This window comes from Triticum dicoccoides, chromosome 5A, assembly GCF_002162155.2.
Source record: "Triticum dicoccoides isolate Atlit2015 ecotype Zavitan chromosome 5A, WEW_v2.0, whole genome shotgun sequence".
NCBI classification, from domain to species: Eukaryota; Viridiplantae; Streptophyta; class Magnoliopsida; order Poales; family Poaceae; genus Triticum; species Triticum dicoccoides.
In genome coordinates this window covers 394,383,636-394,403,248 of record NC_041388.1, presented here as the reverse complement: position 1 = coordinate 394,403,248, position 19,613 = coordinate 394,383,636, and the positions used below count along the sequence as shown (strand labels likewise).

General features: G+C 47.2%; 3 protein-coding genes and 1 pseudogene across 3 annotated transcripts in view; 2 read left to right on the top strand and 2 right to left on the bottom strand.

Annotated features, from left to right (window-relative positions):
• The window catches only part of LOC119301768 (formin-like protein 20), a 20,103-nt gene extending 6,017 nt beyond the window's left edge, over nucleotides 1–14,086 (bottom strand). The window contains exons 1-3 of the mRNA XM_037578749.1: nucleotides 12,431–14,086; nucleotides 8,040–8,044; nucleotides 4,604–4,606 (exon numbers count right to left, since the gene is read on the bottom strand). Coding sequence (XP_037434646.1) covers nucleotides 12,551–13,897 — 1,347 coding nt within the window. The 5' untranslated portion in view covers nucleotides 13,898–14,086 and the 3' untranslated portion in view covers nucleotides 4,604–4,606; nucleotides 8,040–8,044; nucleotides 12,431–12,550. The remainder of the gene's footprint in view (nucleotides 1–4,603; nucleotides 4,607–8,039; nucleotides 8,045–12,430) is intronic.
• Nucleotides 2,411–3,101, top strand: LOC119301769. Its single transcript, XM_037578750.1, has one exon. It carries the CDS (start codon nucleotides 2,563–2,565, stop codon nucleotides 2,836–2,838), a length of 276 nt encoding a protein of 91 aa, XP_037434647.1. The 5' UTR covers nucleotides 2,411–2,562; the 3' UTR covers nucleotides 2,839–3,101.
• Nucleotides 7,469–11,503, top strand: LOC119301767 (annotated as a pseudogene).
• Nucleotides 14,087–16,191: 2,105 nt separating the features above from the next.
• LOC119301766 (gamma-tubulin complex component 3-like) lies at nucleotides 16,192–19,359 on the bottom strand. The gene is made up of 3 exons (XM_037578748.1): nucleotides 17,111–19,359; nucleotides 16,609–17,013; nucleotides 16,192–16,511 (listed from the first exon to the last, which is right to left on the bottom strand). The coding sequence occupies exons 1-2, from the start codon at nucleotides 19,333–19,335 to the stop codon at nucleotides 16,758–16,760; spliced, it is 2,481 nt and encodes an 826-aa protein (XP_037434645.1). The 5' UTR covers nucleotides 19,336–19,359; the 3' UTR covers nucleotides 16,192–16,511; nucleotides 16,609–16,757.
• Between the last annotated feature and the right edge of the window lie 254 nt (nucleotides 19,360–19,613).

Sequence of the window (19,613 nt, the reverse complement as noted above, 5' to 3'; positions counted from 1 at the left end):
GGGGGGGACCGAATCCTACTTGGACCGGGAGTCCAAGTAGGACTCCCCCCATCGTGCGCCCCCCTAGGGCCGGCCACCTCTCCTCCCCCCTTTATATATGTGAGAGGGGGCATCCCAATGACACACCAAGTCTTCTCTTAGCCGTGTGCGGTGCCCCCCTCCACAGTTACACACCTCGGTCATATCGTCGTAATGCTTAGGCGAAGCCCTGCGTTGGTAACTTCATTATCATCATCATCACGTCGTCGTGCTGACGGAACTCTCCCTCGTCCTCAACTAGATCAAGAGATCGAGGGACGTCATCGAGCTGAACGTGTGCCGAACGCGGAGGTGTCGTACGTTCGGTGCTTGGATCGGTTGGATCGCAAAGACGTTCGACTACATCAAGCGTGTTACTAAACGCTTCCGCTTTCGGTCTACGAGGGTACGTGGACACACTCTCCCCTCTCGTTGCTATGCATCTTCTAGATAGATCTTGCGTGATCATAGGATTTTTTTTTGAAATACTGCGTTCCCCAACATCTAGGTCATATTTCCATCACACAAGAGGCCAGCACGCCGCCAGCCAACACGATGACGAGCTCCACGGAGTAGGAAAAGGGGTTGCATCTGCCCTGACTCGCCGGAGATGAATGTACGATCGTAGACTCAGAGCCCATGGACGAAGCAGATGTGGCTGCCGCTCGTGAGCGACACTACTAGGGTCTACCATTCCGGAGAATAGCCACCGGAACGAGCCCTAGAAGCCTACAAGCGCCGCTCCTAGAGCCACTGAGCCAGGAAGCCGGAAGGGTATCAAACCTCCCCCACCTCAAGCTCTTGCCACTTGACGAGGAGAAGACTGCCGCACCCCCGCCATCCACCACCCTAGCTTAGCTCGGCGGCCACCTCCGGTGACAGCAAAGGGAAGAAGGGATGGTGGGGCTTGGCCTAACGATGTTGACTAGGGTTCCTCCCGAGTCGCCTCAGAGAGGTGATGTGGGGCAGTTCTAAGATTTGTCATGCTGCTTTGTTAGGTGTCAGGGATTAATGTAGGAATATGAAATTTTCATGGGATGCTACTATTCTTGCCTTTGGTTTAAAGAAATGAGACAAAAAAGAATTAAGGGAATTTTCCTTTGACTCAGATTCAACGGAGAAATGCAGGAATTCTAACATCCAACTGAAACCTTTTGTTTTCAAATTCCTATGCACGAATAACAAGAGTACAATTTTAGTAGCATAATCACAATTCAGCTATATATTTTCATGTGTGTTTGACTTTGATTTCATCATGTTTATTAGGATTTCTATGTTTTCATAATTCACATGAACCAAACATTAAAGTTGACAATACTCTTATTTTTTTCAAAAAAGAGATTAAACCCCTGACCTCTACATCAATCAATGCATGCAGACATCTTTATTAATTATTTCACAAATGTCTGACAAGAACATATATCAATCCACAAAATCCATCATTCACACCTACAAACTCGATAATGTGGAGTGCTCTCACTCTCCATATCTAAAACCGATGTCGTCGTCGATCCATCCACATAACATATCAGGACCAACAGCCGGTGCAACCTACCTAAAGCGCACACCACATGCATTCACTTTAGAAGCATAGCACCTGCCAACCAGGCATGACTCAGCGTAGTAACTGTCGGACAGACATGACTTGACAGCTCCACCGAAGCTCCGTGCAAGACGAAGCTGCCCCACCTTCTGTCTCTGTCTTCCAGCGCTGCTCCACAAACGATGCTCCCCAAAGAAAGGGCCCGTAGTACACTCTTATGCTCACCAATTCTTTATTTTCCACATGCATTCCTGTTCTACCCATCTGTTTTTTCTGTTGCCACGTTTTTGAACTCTGTAAACCAAGGGAGCCCTGACTAGCTTTGCCACTGCTCTGTCAGCTTTTGGATAAGACCGAGCTGACTCGACGGCGAGTCGGAAAGCTCTTTTGCTTAGGCGATTAGCTTCGTGCTTCTGTTCAAAGACCTTGGGTAAAAGGGCAGCTGGGCTAATCAGCCTTCCCATACCCCGTAATCTTGCATCCTAGGAGCTGCGAAATCCTTTCTTGAAATTATGCACATGCGCTACTCTACCACTTGAGATTCGAGACTTGAGCAGGACCGGTTCCAACTGTTGGGTTTGGCCGGCGGCGACGCCCGGTGATAGTTTACGACTTTAACGTAGGCTCCGCGCAGCCATCCGTGAGGTGAGAGCAACCCAAGCAATATTATAATCCCTGCACACGTGAGCGGTGAGCGGTCCAGCACGGAGCAGGTCGAGCAGCCAGCGTCCGCCTTTCGCCGAACCACCCCGAACGACTGGCCGGCGAAGCATCTTTGCGTTGCACCCTCCCTACGTCCCTGCCCCGGCCGGCAGCGGTCAAACCGGCGTCTCGCCCTTATATAAGCGCGCGCCCCGCACCTCCAGTCCTCACAAACACATCAATCAAGCAAGAACACACACTCTCGAGAGATTCTCAGTCTCGGGCTCTCAAGGAAGGATTTGGTGAACTCGCTGAATTCGCTGTGATCAAGAGCTCGGGGGGTTAATTAGTTTGTTGGCATGGAGTTGGAGATGGTGAGCCAGCACGGGGCGCTGCTGAAGGTGGGGCTGTTCGTGCTGGTGCAGGCGCTGGTGTACCTCATCCTCGCCCAGTCCTCCTCTGTCTTCTCCACCACCAAGACCCTCGGCCTCCCCCCGGCGCGCTCCCTCAGCGCCCGCCGCATGGTCGCGCTGCTGTCCGACCTGCCGCTGCCGCTCGGCGGCGAGCCCTCGCCCCGCGCCGTCTCCGTGGAGCCGTCGTCGCCGGTGCCCCTCGCCCACCAGAAGAAGGATTAGTTGTTAACCAAGCGCGATTGGCGGCAGGGACACGGACCGAGCTAGCAAGCGATCGTTTGCGAGCTAGTACCCGGTGCGTGCTGTAGCCTGTAGGAGCTATTCACGCCATTCTTTCATTGATTGGTTATTGGTTTGTTCTTTGGGATTGGATATGTAAACTGAGCTACACGCCGTTTGGGTTTGTACAATTAAGTGGCCATACGAGATTATGTTTTGGCTTGTTAGAATAAATCCGAGATATACCGTTGATATTCGAGGACCAACCAATCACACGAGCACGACATCAAGATTTGTTAACAAGGTTCACCGATATGGCTACATCCTCGGGGTCTGACTATGGGCGCTTCTTCCCATGACACCGCTACAATACGCACCCGGCCACCCTGAACGTGGGCACATGCCGCCGGTTTTCCCTGCGTTCCTGTGCTATTATGTTGGCATAGGTTACATCGTGTGTCTACCCTTACTATATATGAGACGCCTAGGATACAAGTGTTCTATTAGGACACGACTCCATATCCTATCTAACACAATACTAGTCAGAGTCCAACTATAACCTAACTTGTACATAATATTCGACACAACTCTGACATGGCTGCCGTTCAATCATATGTGCTTGTGTTTTGAGGAGAAACTTCTGACCAATGAAATAGTTGTTCATATCGTGAACCTCTTCAAATGGTTTGTTTTCCTATTTTTATGCATTTTAATGCTCAGGATGTCCTTGGATACGCTTTTTCTATACAAGAAACTTCTTCCTTTCTTCTTCTAGGAGTAAAAGTTAAAGCTTTGTAATAAAGATATAAGAAGGAAAAATCACACTCCTGATGCCACTGAACGGCTTAAAATGCAGAGAGTACGCTTTCAGTTAGATTTTAATGAAATTCACTGAATTTCTGTACACACAATTATTTATGTTTCGGCCAAAAGATTTCGGCAGTTTCATTACTGCATAGAAATTCAAACATGTTCAAAATATTTTCAAAAAAATCCAAATACTTGGTTGAATTCAAGTGAATATTTCAGCCCTTGTGCCAAAATGCAAACATTGAAACTCACTGAATTTTGATGATTTCGGTTGTTGGTGAATATTTCTGAAACTAAAACTAAAAACCATGACTGCAATACGTGGATGACTCATTTTTTTGTAGCCACAAAATTCAGAACAAAACTTATTGTCAACTTGAAATATCATATTTCAGCCCTTGTGCCAAAATGCAAACATTGAAATTCACTGAATTTTGGTGATTTCGGTTGTTGGTGAAATATTTCTGAAACTGAAACTGAAAACCATGACTACAACACGTGAATGACTCATATTTTTGCTGCCACAAAATTCAGAACAGAACTTATAGTCGACTTGAAATATCTTTTGTACTATCTCTATAAAGAAATATAAGACGACTTAGGTCAATTTTAGAGCTATGTCTCGTTTGAAGATTGTACGAACCAACAGATAGATTTAGTACTCCCTCCACATCAAAATATAAGAGCTTCCTCTTCCATGTTCCAATTTTTCTTGTAGAGCAGAGCAACAAACAAGCCTGTGCAACCCGTTTTGGTTATCTTCATACATAGTTTAGAACTCGTACATATGATAGATAATCCCTTTTGCTAATTCCTCGGTTACAGAACGTACATTCTCGGATTCTCCTAAGCTCATAACTTCTGAGGCAGCATCTTGCAGATAGAAGATGAAGATCAGAGTCAATTTTCTGCGCATAGAAGACCGTCCCCGTATTACAAGAGTTCCGCTTCAATACACCCCCTCACTAGGCGTATAAAGAGTAATATGGACCTTCAGAAAATTGTACCTCCCTATTTTTTCTGTTTGTTTTCTGTTTCTTTTCATATTTTTGTTTTTTATTTCCAATTTCTTTTTTCTTTTCCAGAAAATGCCGTGTTTTAAAAATGTTGTTCAATTTTTAAAAGATATGCAAATATTCGCTTTTTCAGAAAAATATATAGAACTTTTAAAAAAAAGGTTGGTGTCTTTCAAAATTGCTCAGAATTTCAAAACATGAACAATTTCTAAAAAGAGCGAACAAAAATTTGAACGTGAATATTTTTTAAAAGGAAAATTCTTCATATCAGTCAACGGATTTAACATACGCGTCCGCGCGCTCCGCACGCCACGTGCCTTCTTGGCCCCAGACTTACACGTCATTGATCTTATCTACTATAACAAGAACCGTCGTGTCTTCTCCTGAACGCTCTTTCAATGCCTCCCTCTCTCTCTCTCTCTCTCTCCCTCCCTCCCTCTCTCTCTCTCTCTCTCTCTCTCTCTCCTTTGTTGAACCATCGGTGAAGCACGTCGCCACCATCGCTGATGTCCGTTGCCTTAGCCAGGACCATCTCGTTGTTGCAAGCACCCCGGCACCCTTGTTGTTGCGCTGCAAGCACGCCCCACGCCTCTCACCCTAGCTTCTCCTTTCTATCTCTCTCTTCATGTTTTCTGCAACATGATCTTTGTTGCAATTTTTTCGCAACGATAGTCTTGTTGCGGGGATACAGAGAAGATGCCGAAAAATGTCATTGCAAACTTTGCAACAAGGATCTTGTTGCAGGAATACACATAAGAGATCGGAGATGCTTTTTTGCAACAAATGTTTTGTTGCAACAGAGGTTTTGCAACAAGGGTATTGTTGCAGGAATAAAGAGAACATGCCGAAGATGCTTTTGCAACAAAGGTCCTGTTACAACAGAGGTTTGCAACAAGTGTTTTGCTGCAGGGAAATAGAGAAGAGGAACAATCAAATGGCTCACACAATCGGATGGTGCACAACCCGATCGATCTTCTAAAAAGATCAGTGGGCTAGCGCGTAGCATGCCCCTTTTGAAAAACACTAACAAATTTGGAATTTCAAAAAAAAATACGAAAAAATTGAAACCAATATTTTTAATTTTCTAGAACATTTTTTGTATTTGTGTCATTTTTTCAAAAACAAGAGCATTTTATAAATGATGAACAGATTTTCAAAGCATGAATATTATTTGAAACTCCTCGAACATTTTGTGAATTTGTGGACACATTTTTCATGGCCTTCTATGACCAATTCAATGTTTACAAGTAGGTGGTGCCTTAAATTGGTGATACAAGGCGATGAAAAAATGGGGACATTTAAGGGATGTCGAGAAATGAGGTGCTCCCAAACAGAACCTTTTCGTCTACCCAAACACTCTCAGTTGAACATGATTTTTTTTTAAATCTCAGTACCGACCACAACTTTTGCAAGCATGTGGGTATGCACGTGTTGGGTATCCTTACCTAGTTTTAAATGACTTACGACACCGTATGCATGTTGCAATATGTTGGGACATTTATCAACCTTTTTTCACCAAGAAACCTCAGAAAATGCAAAACTTGTTAAAATCCCAAACAACTTGGCATGGAGCCTTGAATTGGTCATATAAAGCCATGAAAAAATTGCGGCTATTTGAAGGATGACGAAAAACAACGTTCTCTGAGACGGAGCCTTCTGGCCTACTCAGACACCCTCCATGGACGTGGTCTATTTTTGGACATTCTTAAAATGATCCTAATTTTTGCAAGCGGGTGAGCATGCCTATGGTAGGTATCCAGGTTTAAACGATTTCCTACACTGAGTGCAAGTTGCGACACGTCTGACCATTTATCGGTTTTTATGACTAAGAAAACTTTAGAAAATACAAAATTTGTCAAAAACAAAATAACTTGGTATGGTGCCTTGAATTGTTCGTGCAAGCCAATAAAAAATTGGGGTCAGTAGATGGATGTCGAGAAACAATATGATCTCAAACGGAGCCTTTTGGCCTAATACTCGAACACTCTTTATTGAACATGGTCTATTTCTGGACATCTTTAAAATGACCCAAACTTTTGCAACCAGATGAGCATGCTCATGATAGGCATCCATGTCAGGTTTGAACGACTTTCGACACTGTACGTATGTTGCGACATGTCCGACTATTATAGTGCTTTTTCTGACCGAGAAAACTCCAGAAAATGCAAAATTTGTTGAAGGCACAAGCAACTTGGAATGGTGTCTCGAATTGGTCATACAATGCCAAAAAAATTAGGGCAATTGACAGTTGTCGGAAAATTAGGGCAAATGACAATTGACAGTTGTCTCGAATTGGTCATCCAAATAACTTAGCATGGTGCCCTGAATTGGTCTTATAACGCCATGGAAAATTTGTTAAAAAATTCATAAAAAGTTCAGGGGTGGTTCAAATAATGATCGAGGTATCAAAGTTTGTTCAGAATTTAAAAGATCTTCTCGTTTTCAAAACAAATATACAAAAATACAGAAAATGTTCAGGGCAATTAGAAAAGGATGGTTTCACATTTTTGTTTGTATCTTACTTTTCTTAATTCTATTTTTAGTGTTTTTTATGTTAAAAAATGTTCGGGTTCAAAATTGAAAAAGGAAACAAAAAAGGAAACAGAAAATAAAAAACGAAAAATAAAAAAAACCAGAAAAAACTATAAAGGAAAACCGGTTCAGGGCCTTCTAGAAGGTTCCCAAAACCGGTTGAAACGGGTGCTACGCTACGCTTAAAATAGGCCGGCCCATCCCAGACCGCTCTGCTCGCTCGAAGTGTGTGTTTGGTCGACAGTTTGCCGCAGCGAGCGGCAGATAGGATTTTCCGCCCGGCCCTGCCCTGCCCGTGCGGCTCGCCTCTCTTCTCCAGGCGCCATGGCCTCCGAGCTAGGGCTACCGCCGCCGGCGAAAGGCCCACCGGCGACACCCACCACCATTGCCGCTATCAGCGACGACCTCCTCTGCGAGATCTTCCTCCTCCTTCCCTCCCTACCGAGCCTCGTCCGGGCCGCCCTCGCCTGCCGCACCTTCCTCAACGCCGTCCGCTCGTCCCCTGCCTTCCGCCGCCGCTTCCGGGCGCTCCACCCGCCGCAGCTCCTTGGATTCTTCGGAGAACCCCGCCGCGCCCCCGTACCTCCCTTCGTCCCCCTCCGCAGCCGCTCCGACCCGGACCTCGCCGCCGCCGTCCGCGGTTCCGATTTCTTCCTTACCCGTCTCCCGGAAGACAGCGGCGACTCCACCCTCGGGTGGAAGCTACAAAGCTTCCACGGCGGCTACGTCGTCCTCGTCAAAGATGCCACCCACCAGATCGCTGCCTACAACCCTGTCACGCAGGCGCTGCATCTCTTACCCCGGCCGCCGGAGGAGATCCTATTCTCCGACTCTCTTGAGGCCCACATTGTCTTCTCCGAAGAGGACCAGCGGGTGTTCCGTGTGGTCTGTGTCCAGCACCAGAGCACGCGCCTGCGGGCGCCGGCTTGCGTAGCCGTCTTCTCAACGGCGACAAGGGAGTGGCAGGTTTTCCCATGGGTGGAGACCTCGCCGCCGCCGCCGCCGCCACCGCCGCCACGCGACTTTATCAAGTTTTACCCTGGCACGCAGCTGAATGGATTCGTTTATTGGAAACACACGAGTCGACCCTATGTACTTGTTCTCAACACTGCGACAGTGCAATTCTCTAGATTGGATTTGCCGCCATTCTTGGGACAGATTAGCTCTACGCGATTCAGACTTGGTCAGACCAAGGATGGGATGCTATGTATGGTTGCCATAGATCTCTCTGATGCAGAGAGAGGAACGCTTCATGTTTGGTTTTGGACAGCTGATGATGATGGTGTTGAGAAATGGGTTCTGGGAGATACTTTTCTGCTCACTACATTTGTTGATGCCACTAAGGATGATCCCACAGTGCACATCGAGGCGGTTATCGATGGCTTTGTTTATTTGTCAACTAAGTATGACGAGCAATCGAGCATACTGACGAGCATACTGAATCTCTGCTATCCCTCTGCCTGGAAACAGCAAAGCTAAACAAGCTCTTTGGTGATAGTACATATGTAAGCCCTGCACATCCCTACATCATGGCGTGGCCTCCTTCTTTGGTGTGCCACAAGGTGAGCCTATCCTGAAGATCCTGGTAAAGTCTGTAGAAGTTTGGTCTTTAGATTATTTTATTTAAATTACTTGAGGGTATTGGATTATTGTAGTTGTGATAATCTGCGCTTTTGAGTCAACTGTTTTTTATTTAAAAAAATGTTTGATTGCAAGTCTTGATACAGTAGCACACTATCATGTCTGATTTGGCAACTCCCTGGTAATCAAAGTCACTACATATGCTGCATAACTGACAACCGTGTGTGATTGTACAATCTGATAAGATAAGTGCTGACTTCGATAGTTTTAGGGAAAAAGTGGAAAGAGAGTTGATGGGAAATGCATTAGGGAAGTTGTCGAGATCTTTCCTATGGCCAATTCTTTGCCAGTTGAAAACTAATCTCTTTGGACTGATCATACTGTACTTCTTCTCACGAGATGAGCTTTCTTACAAATGTGTTGGTGTTATGACCGGCCGGGCCTACAGCCGTAGGAGGCCCACCGGGCAGGCTTAGGCCACAAGTTATCTTAGTTTTATTTTCAGATCTTAGTTTTATTTTCAGATCGTGGTTATATATACAAGTTGTAAGACTATTTTCAGATTTAAGCAATAAGACTATTCTGTTGCCCGGCTCCCAGAGGAGCCGGAACCCTAAAACCCTAGCCGCCTCCTGCTTGCGCCGCCGCCGCCGAACCGCAAGGACGGCGCCTCGCCGCCGGCCGCCGCGCTCCAGCCCTCGCCCACCTCCCTCTTTTCCCTACAACCTACGCCCTAGGCAGGGCAAAACCCTAATTCCTATCAGTTGGTACTTCAGTTTTTGGTGCTGTGAAAAGGTCATGTGTTAGTTTCATATACTTATATATCAAGGAAACAGTGGAGCCATAAGCTACGTCTAATGAATGTAATCCAATGAAACTAGCAGTATGTCTACTTGACAAGAGGCTAAGCCATGAAATTTATGCTATCTTTGGCTGTTTGTTGTGGATTGAGTTCCAGACCCTCTTTTATTCTTAGCTTGAATAGTCATCCATCCTGGGTCCACTCTATTTATATTTTTATTGAGCCAGTCATTTTATCGTTTGTTCCTAACCTTGTTTTTCCATTACGGTACTTAATTTCCTTTTGCATAGTTTTTCTTTTGAAAAGGATCACCATGGCACTGAAGTTGCTGAGTTTTTTTAGTTTAGCAGCAACTGTATGGGTTATATTACACAGGGAAATAAGTTTTGCATAGTTTTGCTTCTCCGTGTCTGCTTGCATACCTCAGAAACTAGTAAGATTTACTTAGTACTCCCTCTGTAAAGAAATATAAGAGCGTTTAGATCACTACTATATTTCTTTACGGAGGGAATACTAATAGAAACATTAAGCATGCGAGCAAAAGGTCCTAGATTGGTGCATTTTCATCTCCCTAAGTCAACTTAGCCAACTGTTGCAGCTAAATTAAGGGTTGAGATCACAGCCTTGAGTTTTATGGGGGCTATCAACCTATTGATGTGGAGATACATGAAAATTAGTAAGAAAACCAGATGCTATTTTTCATGATACTCATACGAGATTAGTGCTGTGATGCTGGTCAACTGGTCTCGCTTTTTCACTAGATCAGCCATTCTAGTGTCCTCATGTGACTAAGTTTTCTAGATGCAGTCAATCTTCAGTGGCAAGTATTTTCTTAGCTGGTATATGATGTCTGACTAATAAACATTTATTATCATTCTTAAGAAAGAAGCTGGTATATGATGCCTGAAGCAAGTGCATCATGTACTCCGAGCTTGATTGCTGCCTCACAGTGCAGTGTGATTCTCCTTGAATTTGTGGGTGGGCCCAAGCTGTACACTATGAGAAGATGGCATTGGTGTAACAAATCTTATTTCATCGACTATCTTTGGAATCTGTAGCCTTGTGCGAGTTGTCTATAAAAGTACATTAATCCTGTACTTACACTGAACTATCCTTTTATGTCTTAGGAGGATTCACAAACCATGGTTACTGGAGAGAGTGTTGCGGATGCTGCTCCCGTGGGCACGAAAGAAACTTCCTCTGTTCATGCCTCAGCGTCGCCATCCTACAAATTTGATTAATGACGATGAAGCAAAAGTCACATAGGGTGTTTTACTTTGCATTCAGGATGATAAGAGCTCTTGCGAGCAAAATTAATACTTATGATGCATAGCTGGCGACCCAACCTCTTTGTCATGAGCTTTTGTTTCAGTGTGTCGGCACTTCAGTTTTTGGATGGTGTGAAATGGGCATGTGCTAGTGGCACGCTGTTTTTTTCTTTTTCCTTTTGAGAAACGGGTCATGCTGTTTTTGCCTACTATAATTCTCAATTACCTTTTGCCAGGTTTTCACATGAAACAGGTCATGATGCGTAGTCAGCCTTCTGAATCACTTGTTCATCAACTGATTATTGTGTTGGTTTCTGCATTCCATATGGTTGGGCCTGACATGTAGGGTGCGCTGTGAGTTCATTCCTTCTCTACAACAAACATGCATTCATATTTGTTCATGGGCAAGTCATAATTTGTCAGTAACATTCATGTTTGTTCATGGGCTGCTTCGCTTCAAAGCCAGGTAAGGTTGCGTTTTGTCAAACATTTCAGATCTCAAAGGGCCATCAAGGAATTTTACTGTACCAATGCTTAATGTGGCGAGGGAATTACTAGGGTGAAATCGAACATGCATACTGGTGGTGGTGCCCATCCTGGGCGAGGCCTGTGGTGATCTTGCTACTTGGCGGTTCAAGATGGGAAGTGTATGGATGAACCCGGGTACATATGAACCCACTTTGAAAAACACATTTTTAAATGCTAAAAAAATCTGAAAAATGTTGCACTTGTATGTCTTCATGTTCTATGTGCGTGCATAAAGTTTTGCGGAAAAATAACTTTTTTTGTGGCGTGTGCAAAAAAGACAAAAAATTGTGTCATAGAATGCTATTTAGAAGCACTGAAATTTTTCTTTTTTACGGAGACAAAACAAAAGGACAATTTTTCACAAAACTTTGTGCCGCGCACATACATTTGCGACATGTATGCATGGAATTTTCTTTTGATTTTTTTGAGATTTTAAAACATGCTTAAAATGCATTTTTTGAAAAGTGGGTGCAGATGCCCCTGGGTTAGGACGTGCCCACTCGTTGAAGATTAGCTACTCATTTGCTTTCTTGCGATCCTCGTCCTGTCTATTCCCTCCGTCCCATAACATAATATAAAAGCGTTTTTAACTTCACTGCTCTTATATTATACAAGGGAGGGGGTACTTTTTTGGCAAACATTTTCAGTTCTCTATTGTTGCTGTTCTGAACTTCTGATGCGTATTAAGACCCATAATTAGATGGAAGTTGCAGCCTAGACCTTATACACTTTCTGAGCGGTCGTCGATCAATGTGTGCTGCTTTTGCTACCCTTTCTTGATTGGTTTATCTTGTATATCGGCTCCTAGGTTTCAAGAAGGTTCTGGACTCGGTTTCCGTTGCCCAAAGATAATTTGAGCTGGACTGTACTAGCTCCGGGACCTGCGAATTGTCTACACACATAGAGTTCATAAATATGTGCCATTACTTTGACCCTCCAATTATATATCACATGAAAGACTAAATACAAAATTCTGGTTGTTGCTGAATTAGAAAAACAACCATCTGTAAGCAAGCAACTCCTTCAAATCTTTCGGTGGCCTGTCACTCACCTCTTACGAGTTTGTAACTACAGGCAACGTACTTACTTATCAACACTCGATAATAATGTTCTGTAATTATAATATTACATGGCTGGGCACCGACGATCGTACGAGTGCAGCAGGACGATGCCGGCCATCACACACGCACATCGCCGCCGCTGCTGTTTGTCTGGCGATCGCGGCTGCTGCTCGTCTGACGATCGCGGCCGATTTCCATGTTTCGAAGCAGCCGGCTGCAGATCCTTCTGATCCGGCGCCCCCCCGGCACCGGCAGAGATCGCCTTCGCCTCCCGCCGGGGGGCTGCGACGATGACGACGACGACGACGACGCGATGTCGCTTGTGGCGGAGACGATCGTCGGGATGCTGCCTCGGCAGATTGGGCAGGAGTTCTGCTCGGACAGCCACCTCACGATGCAGTGGGAGTGGTACAGGTGGCCGCAGGGGAGCCGGAGCGCGGGCGCCGACGGCGGGAGGGGGTCGGTGCAGACGACGCAGTCCAGCCCGGCCTCCGTGACGGCGACGGTGGGCAGGGCGGCGATGGACTCCGGCGGCGCCGCCTGTGACCCGCCGCGTTGGAGAGGCGTGTCGAACTCGAACACGCTGTCGTTGGCGGCCATAGACGCCGCCGCCGCTTGTGGCCCGCCGCGTTGGACTTGGAGCGGCACGTCGAGCATGGCATGGTAGGTAGAGACATGCGGCGGCGGCGGAGGAGGCTGTGGCGGGCTGTCATCATCGGAGTCGGAGTGGTTGAATAGGAATTCATCCCATGTACCAGCGGACGCCAGCGGCAGCCAAGGCGGAGGCGGAGGAGGAAGCAGATCATGAGGCGGTGACGTGGCCTCCTCGGCGGTGGAGGAGCGCAGGGTCAAAGGAAACGACTCGGATAGTAGATCGCCGTCGCCGTGGTGGAACGGCGGCGGGGGCGGGGGAGGCGGCGACGCCAGCAGAGGGGAGGAGCAGGCGGTGGAGTACGGGGACGACAGGGGAGAGACGGCGGGCGAGGACCGGCGCTGCTCGCAAAGGAGCCGGAATTCCCGACATGCCGCTGAGCGCTCGGGGCAGTAGGAGGACGGCACGGGAGCGGTCGGCGAGGCGGCGCTGCCGCTCGACGTCGCAGGCGGTGGTCCTGTGGAGGAAAACGAGGGTCCTGTGCGCGGGGACACCGGAGTCCGCGGCCGCGCCGTCGTGAAGGAAGACCACGACGACGAGACGCACGGGGCCGGCGGTGGCGTGGAAGAGGTGAACGGAGCAGGCGGCCAGGGTAGGGCGCACAGGGGCGGTGGAGGCGGCGGCAGCGCGGGGGAGTCGTCGAGGTAGTCCCGGCGGCAACGGGGGCAGAGGGTGAAGTGGAAGGGGGAGGACGGGGCGGGGAGCTCCAGCCGGGCGGCGCAGGTGTGGCAGCAGAAGCTCACGGCGTCGGGCGAGGCCATGGCGCGGGCTCCCCGAGCTCCGGCCGGGTCGCGCCCTGGCTCCTCCTCCATGTCCCCGATACCGTCGATCGGCCGAGACGCGGGGCGGCTCTGCTCGGCTCGGTCTAGTCTCTAGTGATTGTTGTGCTGGCTCGAGCGTGTTCTCCTTTCTCCTCGTCCCTTTGGATGGAGGGCTTTCCACGCTTGCGTGACTAAGAAAGAGCCCGACATCAAAGTTTGCATAGTTTAATGAACCTTCGCTTGTCGCTCTGCTGACTAAGTGACTATATTTTATGTGGCTGTTCACGCATGTCGCTTTCTCGGCTCAGGCGGTGGCCACCGAGAGCTCAGAGCTGAGAGCAGATCTGCCAGAACAAAGAGATTTCGCGCAGGAGTTTCAATGGATACAAAATTTTCTAGGAAATTTTTCCTGCGACGTTTTCGAACGTAGGAATAGAAAACAGAACATGGCTTCAAAGGATTGGCTTCATATCTTCACGTTTTTTATTACAGGAAAATAGCGTACATCTTCAGGCGCACAGTCGGGCCACAAAAGCCTAGCAATGTTGCCGAACCGCAGGGCATTTCGGAGCTTCACAAGCAGTCCAAAGCACGGCGCGGAGCTAACAATGTTGTGAGTTCATGGGCTAATGCTGGAATGTCTAGTACCACATCTTGTAAAAATTAAGAGATTTCTTAGATTCTTGGGATGTTCGTAGATTTTCACGAGGAACAACCTAAATTATCCGATGAAAATCTATGAAAAGGGGTCCTTGGTATTGAACTTCTGCCTTTTATTTCAAGGGCTGCCTGGGGAAAGGTAACAACACTATTTTTTTAAAACGGATAAAAGGTAAGAACACTATGGAGCTACTTCATTTGGTACTTTCGAAACTTTGACGCTTTTCATCGTCACACTGACTCACAATCGCAGACAGCTCCTGCAAACGACACTCGACACTGCTCTTTGTTAGCAGATTGATGTGAAGATGTCACAATACACTCGCCGATCAAAAGACCAAATTAATCAATAAGATCAGTGGGTTGCAATTTGCAAACTTCGTAACCAAGCTAGCCAGGAACAAGATGTAGTAAACCTACTGCTACATCCGTGGGAAATGGCATGTATGCCCAACAAAGTTTGCCACATAATAGCAGGGATATGCCAGAAATGACGGCCTTTACCATTTCGAAAAAAGAAATGACGGCCTTTATAGTTGTGCCACATGGAGCACAGAGAGATGGGCAACAGACTCGATGCCCTATTGTTGATCTACAATAAACTGGCCAACTGACTCAATTTCCTATTGATCAGCATTAGTAGTTCTGATGATTCAGAGCTCAAACATTCACTTGATCTAATAGCCATGTCATTCTGGGGAACACTGTCCAGCAATGGATCGGATGAATGGGAAACACGGCTACAGACCTGTTTACCAGGCGACAGAACACGGGTACATGTAAATTTAACGGCACAAACCGTGCGGACATTACAGAAAGATATTGTGCTAGAACGGTAATTCTGGGAAATTGCACAGCAATTTGTAAATGGTGTAACATGAACAAAAAAATCAAACTGGCGCACAACTGCAGTAGAAACCCAAGTAGCCTGCCTTCTGAGAAAGAGGGTAGTTCCAAGTGGCATGCCAGTAGGTGTCAAAAAAAAAGTGGCATGCCAGTTCCAAAAACAGGTTACACAAACCGTGTACATTGTCAGAGGCGTGACATCCAAAATTAGCAGTTTGAAGCTACTATGGGAATTGTGTTAAAACGGTAATTGTAGGAAATTGCACAGCAATTTGTAGATGGTGTAACGAACAAAAAAAAAAATCAAACTGACGCACAACTGCAGTAGAAACCCAAGTAGCTTGCCTTCTGAGACAGAGGGTAGTTCCAAGTGGCATGCCAGTTCCGAAAACAAGTTACACAAACCGCGTACATTGTCAGAGGCGTCACATCCAAAATTAGCAGTTTGAAGCTATTACGGGAATGGTTGAATTCCCTTAATTATACTATATACGTGTGTAACGGACCTCCAAAGCTAGATAAAAAATATGAGAGCAGAGCAACTAGTTCAGGTCTTCATAGCAATTTAGATCTGCCCAGTTAACAGAAGATACGATTGGACATGCAGTCCCCACACCATGCATCTCAGATTAAACTTGCAGATGCCGCGTACAAACTTTTTCAGTTATTTTAAGCATGGAAACGACTGTCCAAGTTATCATAAACAAATTAGTAAATATGACCGTTTCCAGATATATCAGTAATATAAAATCACTAGTATGATAAGTTGGTAACCAATGGCCAGGCATTGCTCAAGACTTTTATCTTCGAAAGAAAACAGGATGTCTTGACATAAAGCATTAAGGTAACAAAAAAGTAACTCTCCTTGTAAGTTATAAGTAGACATGGAATCCTAATGATAGTTTGGTAACAATTTTGGTAGCCAGCAAACACAGCAACTAGCCAAATCAGATTCTCATTCTCTTGTAACTACAGAATACAAGCTGGTAAGGATAAATCTCCGTGCAATCTAAATAAATAAAAATACAAAAGCAGATAAATGAAATGTGTACCGATACACCCAAAACAAATGCCAAATCAAGGTAAACTTACATCAACTCTGTACACTAACATTGCTTATAACGCAGGTTCCAACTTCATGGCATCGGTGGATAAACATCTGCACCAGAATAGCGACAAGGTCAAAATTGAAATTTCTCATACTGGCAATGATGAATAACCTGAGAATATTTGTATTAACCCCAGCTAGAAATTACCTTCAACAGCCCAGGACAGCTGAATGTGCTCATGCCGTTGAACTAACAATATATCAATCAGTGGGGCTACCGTATACACAAGAATGCCTCAAAAATCCAAACCAAAAGGTAAATCTGACACCTACTTCTTCCACATTAGAAGCACTCACTCATTTGTTGGACGAAACACGGCTGTAGTATTCAGTGAAGTCTAAACGGAAGAGAAGGAACTTTAAATCAACATGCTGCTGCAGGGGCAACTGGGAGATAAATGAATCAAGAGAAGCTGTATAATCTTTTGCAATGCTGTCCAAATCTTCACCCATTTTCAGAAAAAGTTCCCCGGCGAGTTGAATCATAGCTTTTCTGCCCCCCTCCAGCCATGAACCTGTTTCCTTGGTTTTTGTTTTCGATTTACCCTTTCCCCTGCAGTAAGAAGGAAAACTTAAAAGTAAACCAAACAGTAGATGTGATAAAGATTTTGAGGGAAAGATGTTATTAGCTATTTCTGCAATAATCTAACCTTAGTTGCAACTCATATATCCGTTCAAACCACCTATCAGCATGGCTGCGGAACTGTAATATGATGTCAAACAAGGCAAAAAGATTTCTCAAAATTCCCAGGGACCGCTCGCCCAGGAGAGACTTCTCGACAATTGAAGTGAGATATTTATCATGTCCCAGGAGAAGATCGTCTAAATCTTTTGCTGCATCCATTTCTTCTGAAAAACGAGCCCAGGAAACCTCTAGGACCTCAAACATAATGTAGTACTGGAAGTTGGTCACAAAATGGTTCATTTCATTAAACAGTACTTGGCATTTCCGAAGAACTGAAACAAACTGAGCCCTGATGCTTGCCCCTTCCTTGTAAAATGGAGAAGAAAGAATGCAATTAGGCTTCATTGTCTTCCAGACTCCGGTCAAGGAATGGTCAACACGCTTAAGCTTCCATAGGAAGTTGAATATCTTGAGGTACATCTTCATGACTGAAGCTGTGAACACCGTGTCCAGAGGGACCCTAGCATCATACTCCAAGGAGAAGACATCCCAGCCAACATCACCATCTCCGTGATCCATCATCTTTACTTTTATCCGGTCCAAGATGTCACGGTCATCATATTGTGCGTCAGATGCACGTATTGCAGTTTCAAGCAAGCCAGCAAAGTGGAAGGGGCTAATTCTATTGGCTGGTTCTGACAACTCAGGACCAACAACATCCATCAGATACTGAACAAAATCACCCTGCCCGAGAAGCAAATACCTCTTGATAGCAAGACAATGGTCTTTAAATCGATATCGCTTATGAATTACGTCCATCAGACGTTGATCAATCCTCTTGGCTGCTTCTACCACCAATGCCTCCAAAGCGTCAATCTGCCCATAACCAAGCCCACCTCGACTAGTTGTGGTGCCAACATAGGCTGCAGCCTCAGTGGCAGCCTCAGCCCAGCCATTATCATCACAGCAAACTCTGAGAAAGTTGATTGACTTCCCCGTTCTAAGGATCCGTTGTGCCAGCACCGGAGAAATGAAAGACGGTAGCATATCAGACTGAATAAGGTAGCCCTCCCGCCACAAAGATTCAGCCTTGACTGGCTGCCCAAGGATGAAGAACTCGCCAAATACATCCTCCAATTCACCCTCAAGCACCCAGCTCCGGACCATTTCAAACAGTGGTGAGCACACTCGCCGCAGCAAGCGGCCCATAAAATCTTGAACCATGGGATCCCCATGCTGTGCGTGCCCATGGATCGCACCAGCCATCCCACCACCTCTCAAGCCACGGCATCCATCCACCAAGACAGCCATTAAGCGCATTCTCACTGTAGGCTCAGCAAGCCACACAACAAGGCGCCGCAGTGAGAGGTAATTGCCTGACACACCCGAATCAGATCCAGGTGTTGGAATTGGATTTAACGAGTATGACTCTAGAACGGCAAGCAGCTTGTAATAATCAGATAGTTCCTCCTGTAGAGCTGAGCAGAAGGCCTGGGCAACAGTGCCTACCTCGGTGGCGGCATGAGAGGGCAAGCGGCTTACATTGTCGGAAATGAAGCCTCGCACCTTGCGGAACAGCCACCCGACCTCACACAGCTTGCGTACCAGGGTGCGAGTGGAGCGGGGCACGCGGACGCCATCGGGCAGGTCGTAGGCGTCGCTGCCCTTGTCATACCGGACGTACCGGCCGTCAATGCCCTGGCAGGCGTAGAGCACGTCGCGCACCAGCGCGGCCTCCGACACCTCCGTCTCGTCGAGGACCAGCTCGGTGTACTCCCGCAGCGCGATCTCGCGGATGTTGTCCGGATCCTTGGAGACCAGCACCACGCCACCGGCCGGCGTGCCGGGGGCCCGCGAGGCCTGCTTGCCCCCGGCCGCCGGCGGCGCGGCGGTGGGGAGGTTGGGGAGGCAGGAGGAGGCGGCGGCGGCCCCGCGGCGGTGGGAGGAGAGCGAGTCGAGCAGGTAGAGGAGGGGCCAGAGCGAGGCGGGGCGGGATCGGGCGGAGAGCTTGGAGTGGAGGTCGGCGAAGGCGAGGGCGTCGTCGGGGCGGCCGGAGGCGGCGAGGCGGCGCTTGATGGCCTCCGCGACCGCGTGCTCGTCGGGGAGGACGGCGGGGGCGAGGCGGCTGGAGAGCAGCCGGTGCGCGAACCGCAGCGCGCCGCCCGCGTCGCGGCCCCCGCCGCCGGATTCGGCGGGGGCGAGGCGGAGGACGAGCTCCTTGATGAGATCCTGGGCCTGGTGGTCGTCCATGGGGGCGCTGGGGTTCGAGCCGGACGGCTGAGTTGGATGGAGGTTTGGGAATTTTCCGGGGTGGGTGGTTTCTCTGTCCCTCTGCTTTGTTTTGTATTTTTTGGGCGTTTGGATTTGTGTCACGGCCAATTCCATCATTTTGAGCGCGGCGAGGAATCTTTTTGAAAAGGGAATTGGCTAGATGCAAGTCGCTAAAAAACGAGTTTGGATGAGTCGATTCTTCAGAGCCGTCGTCTGTAAAATGGACGGCGAGATTATCTTCTTCAACTTTTCGCTTT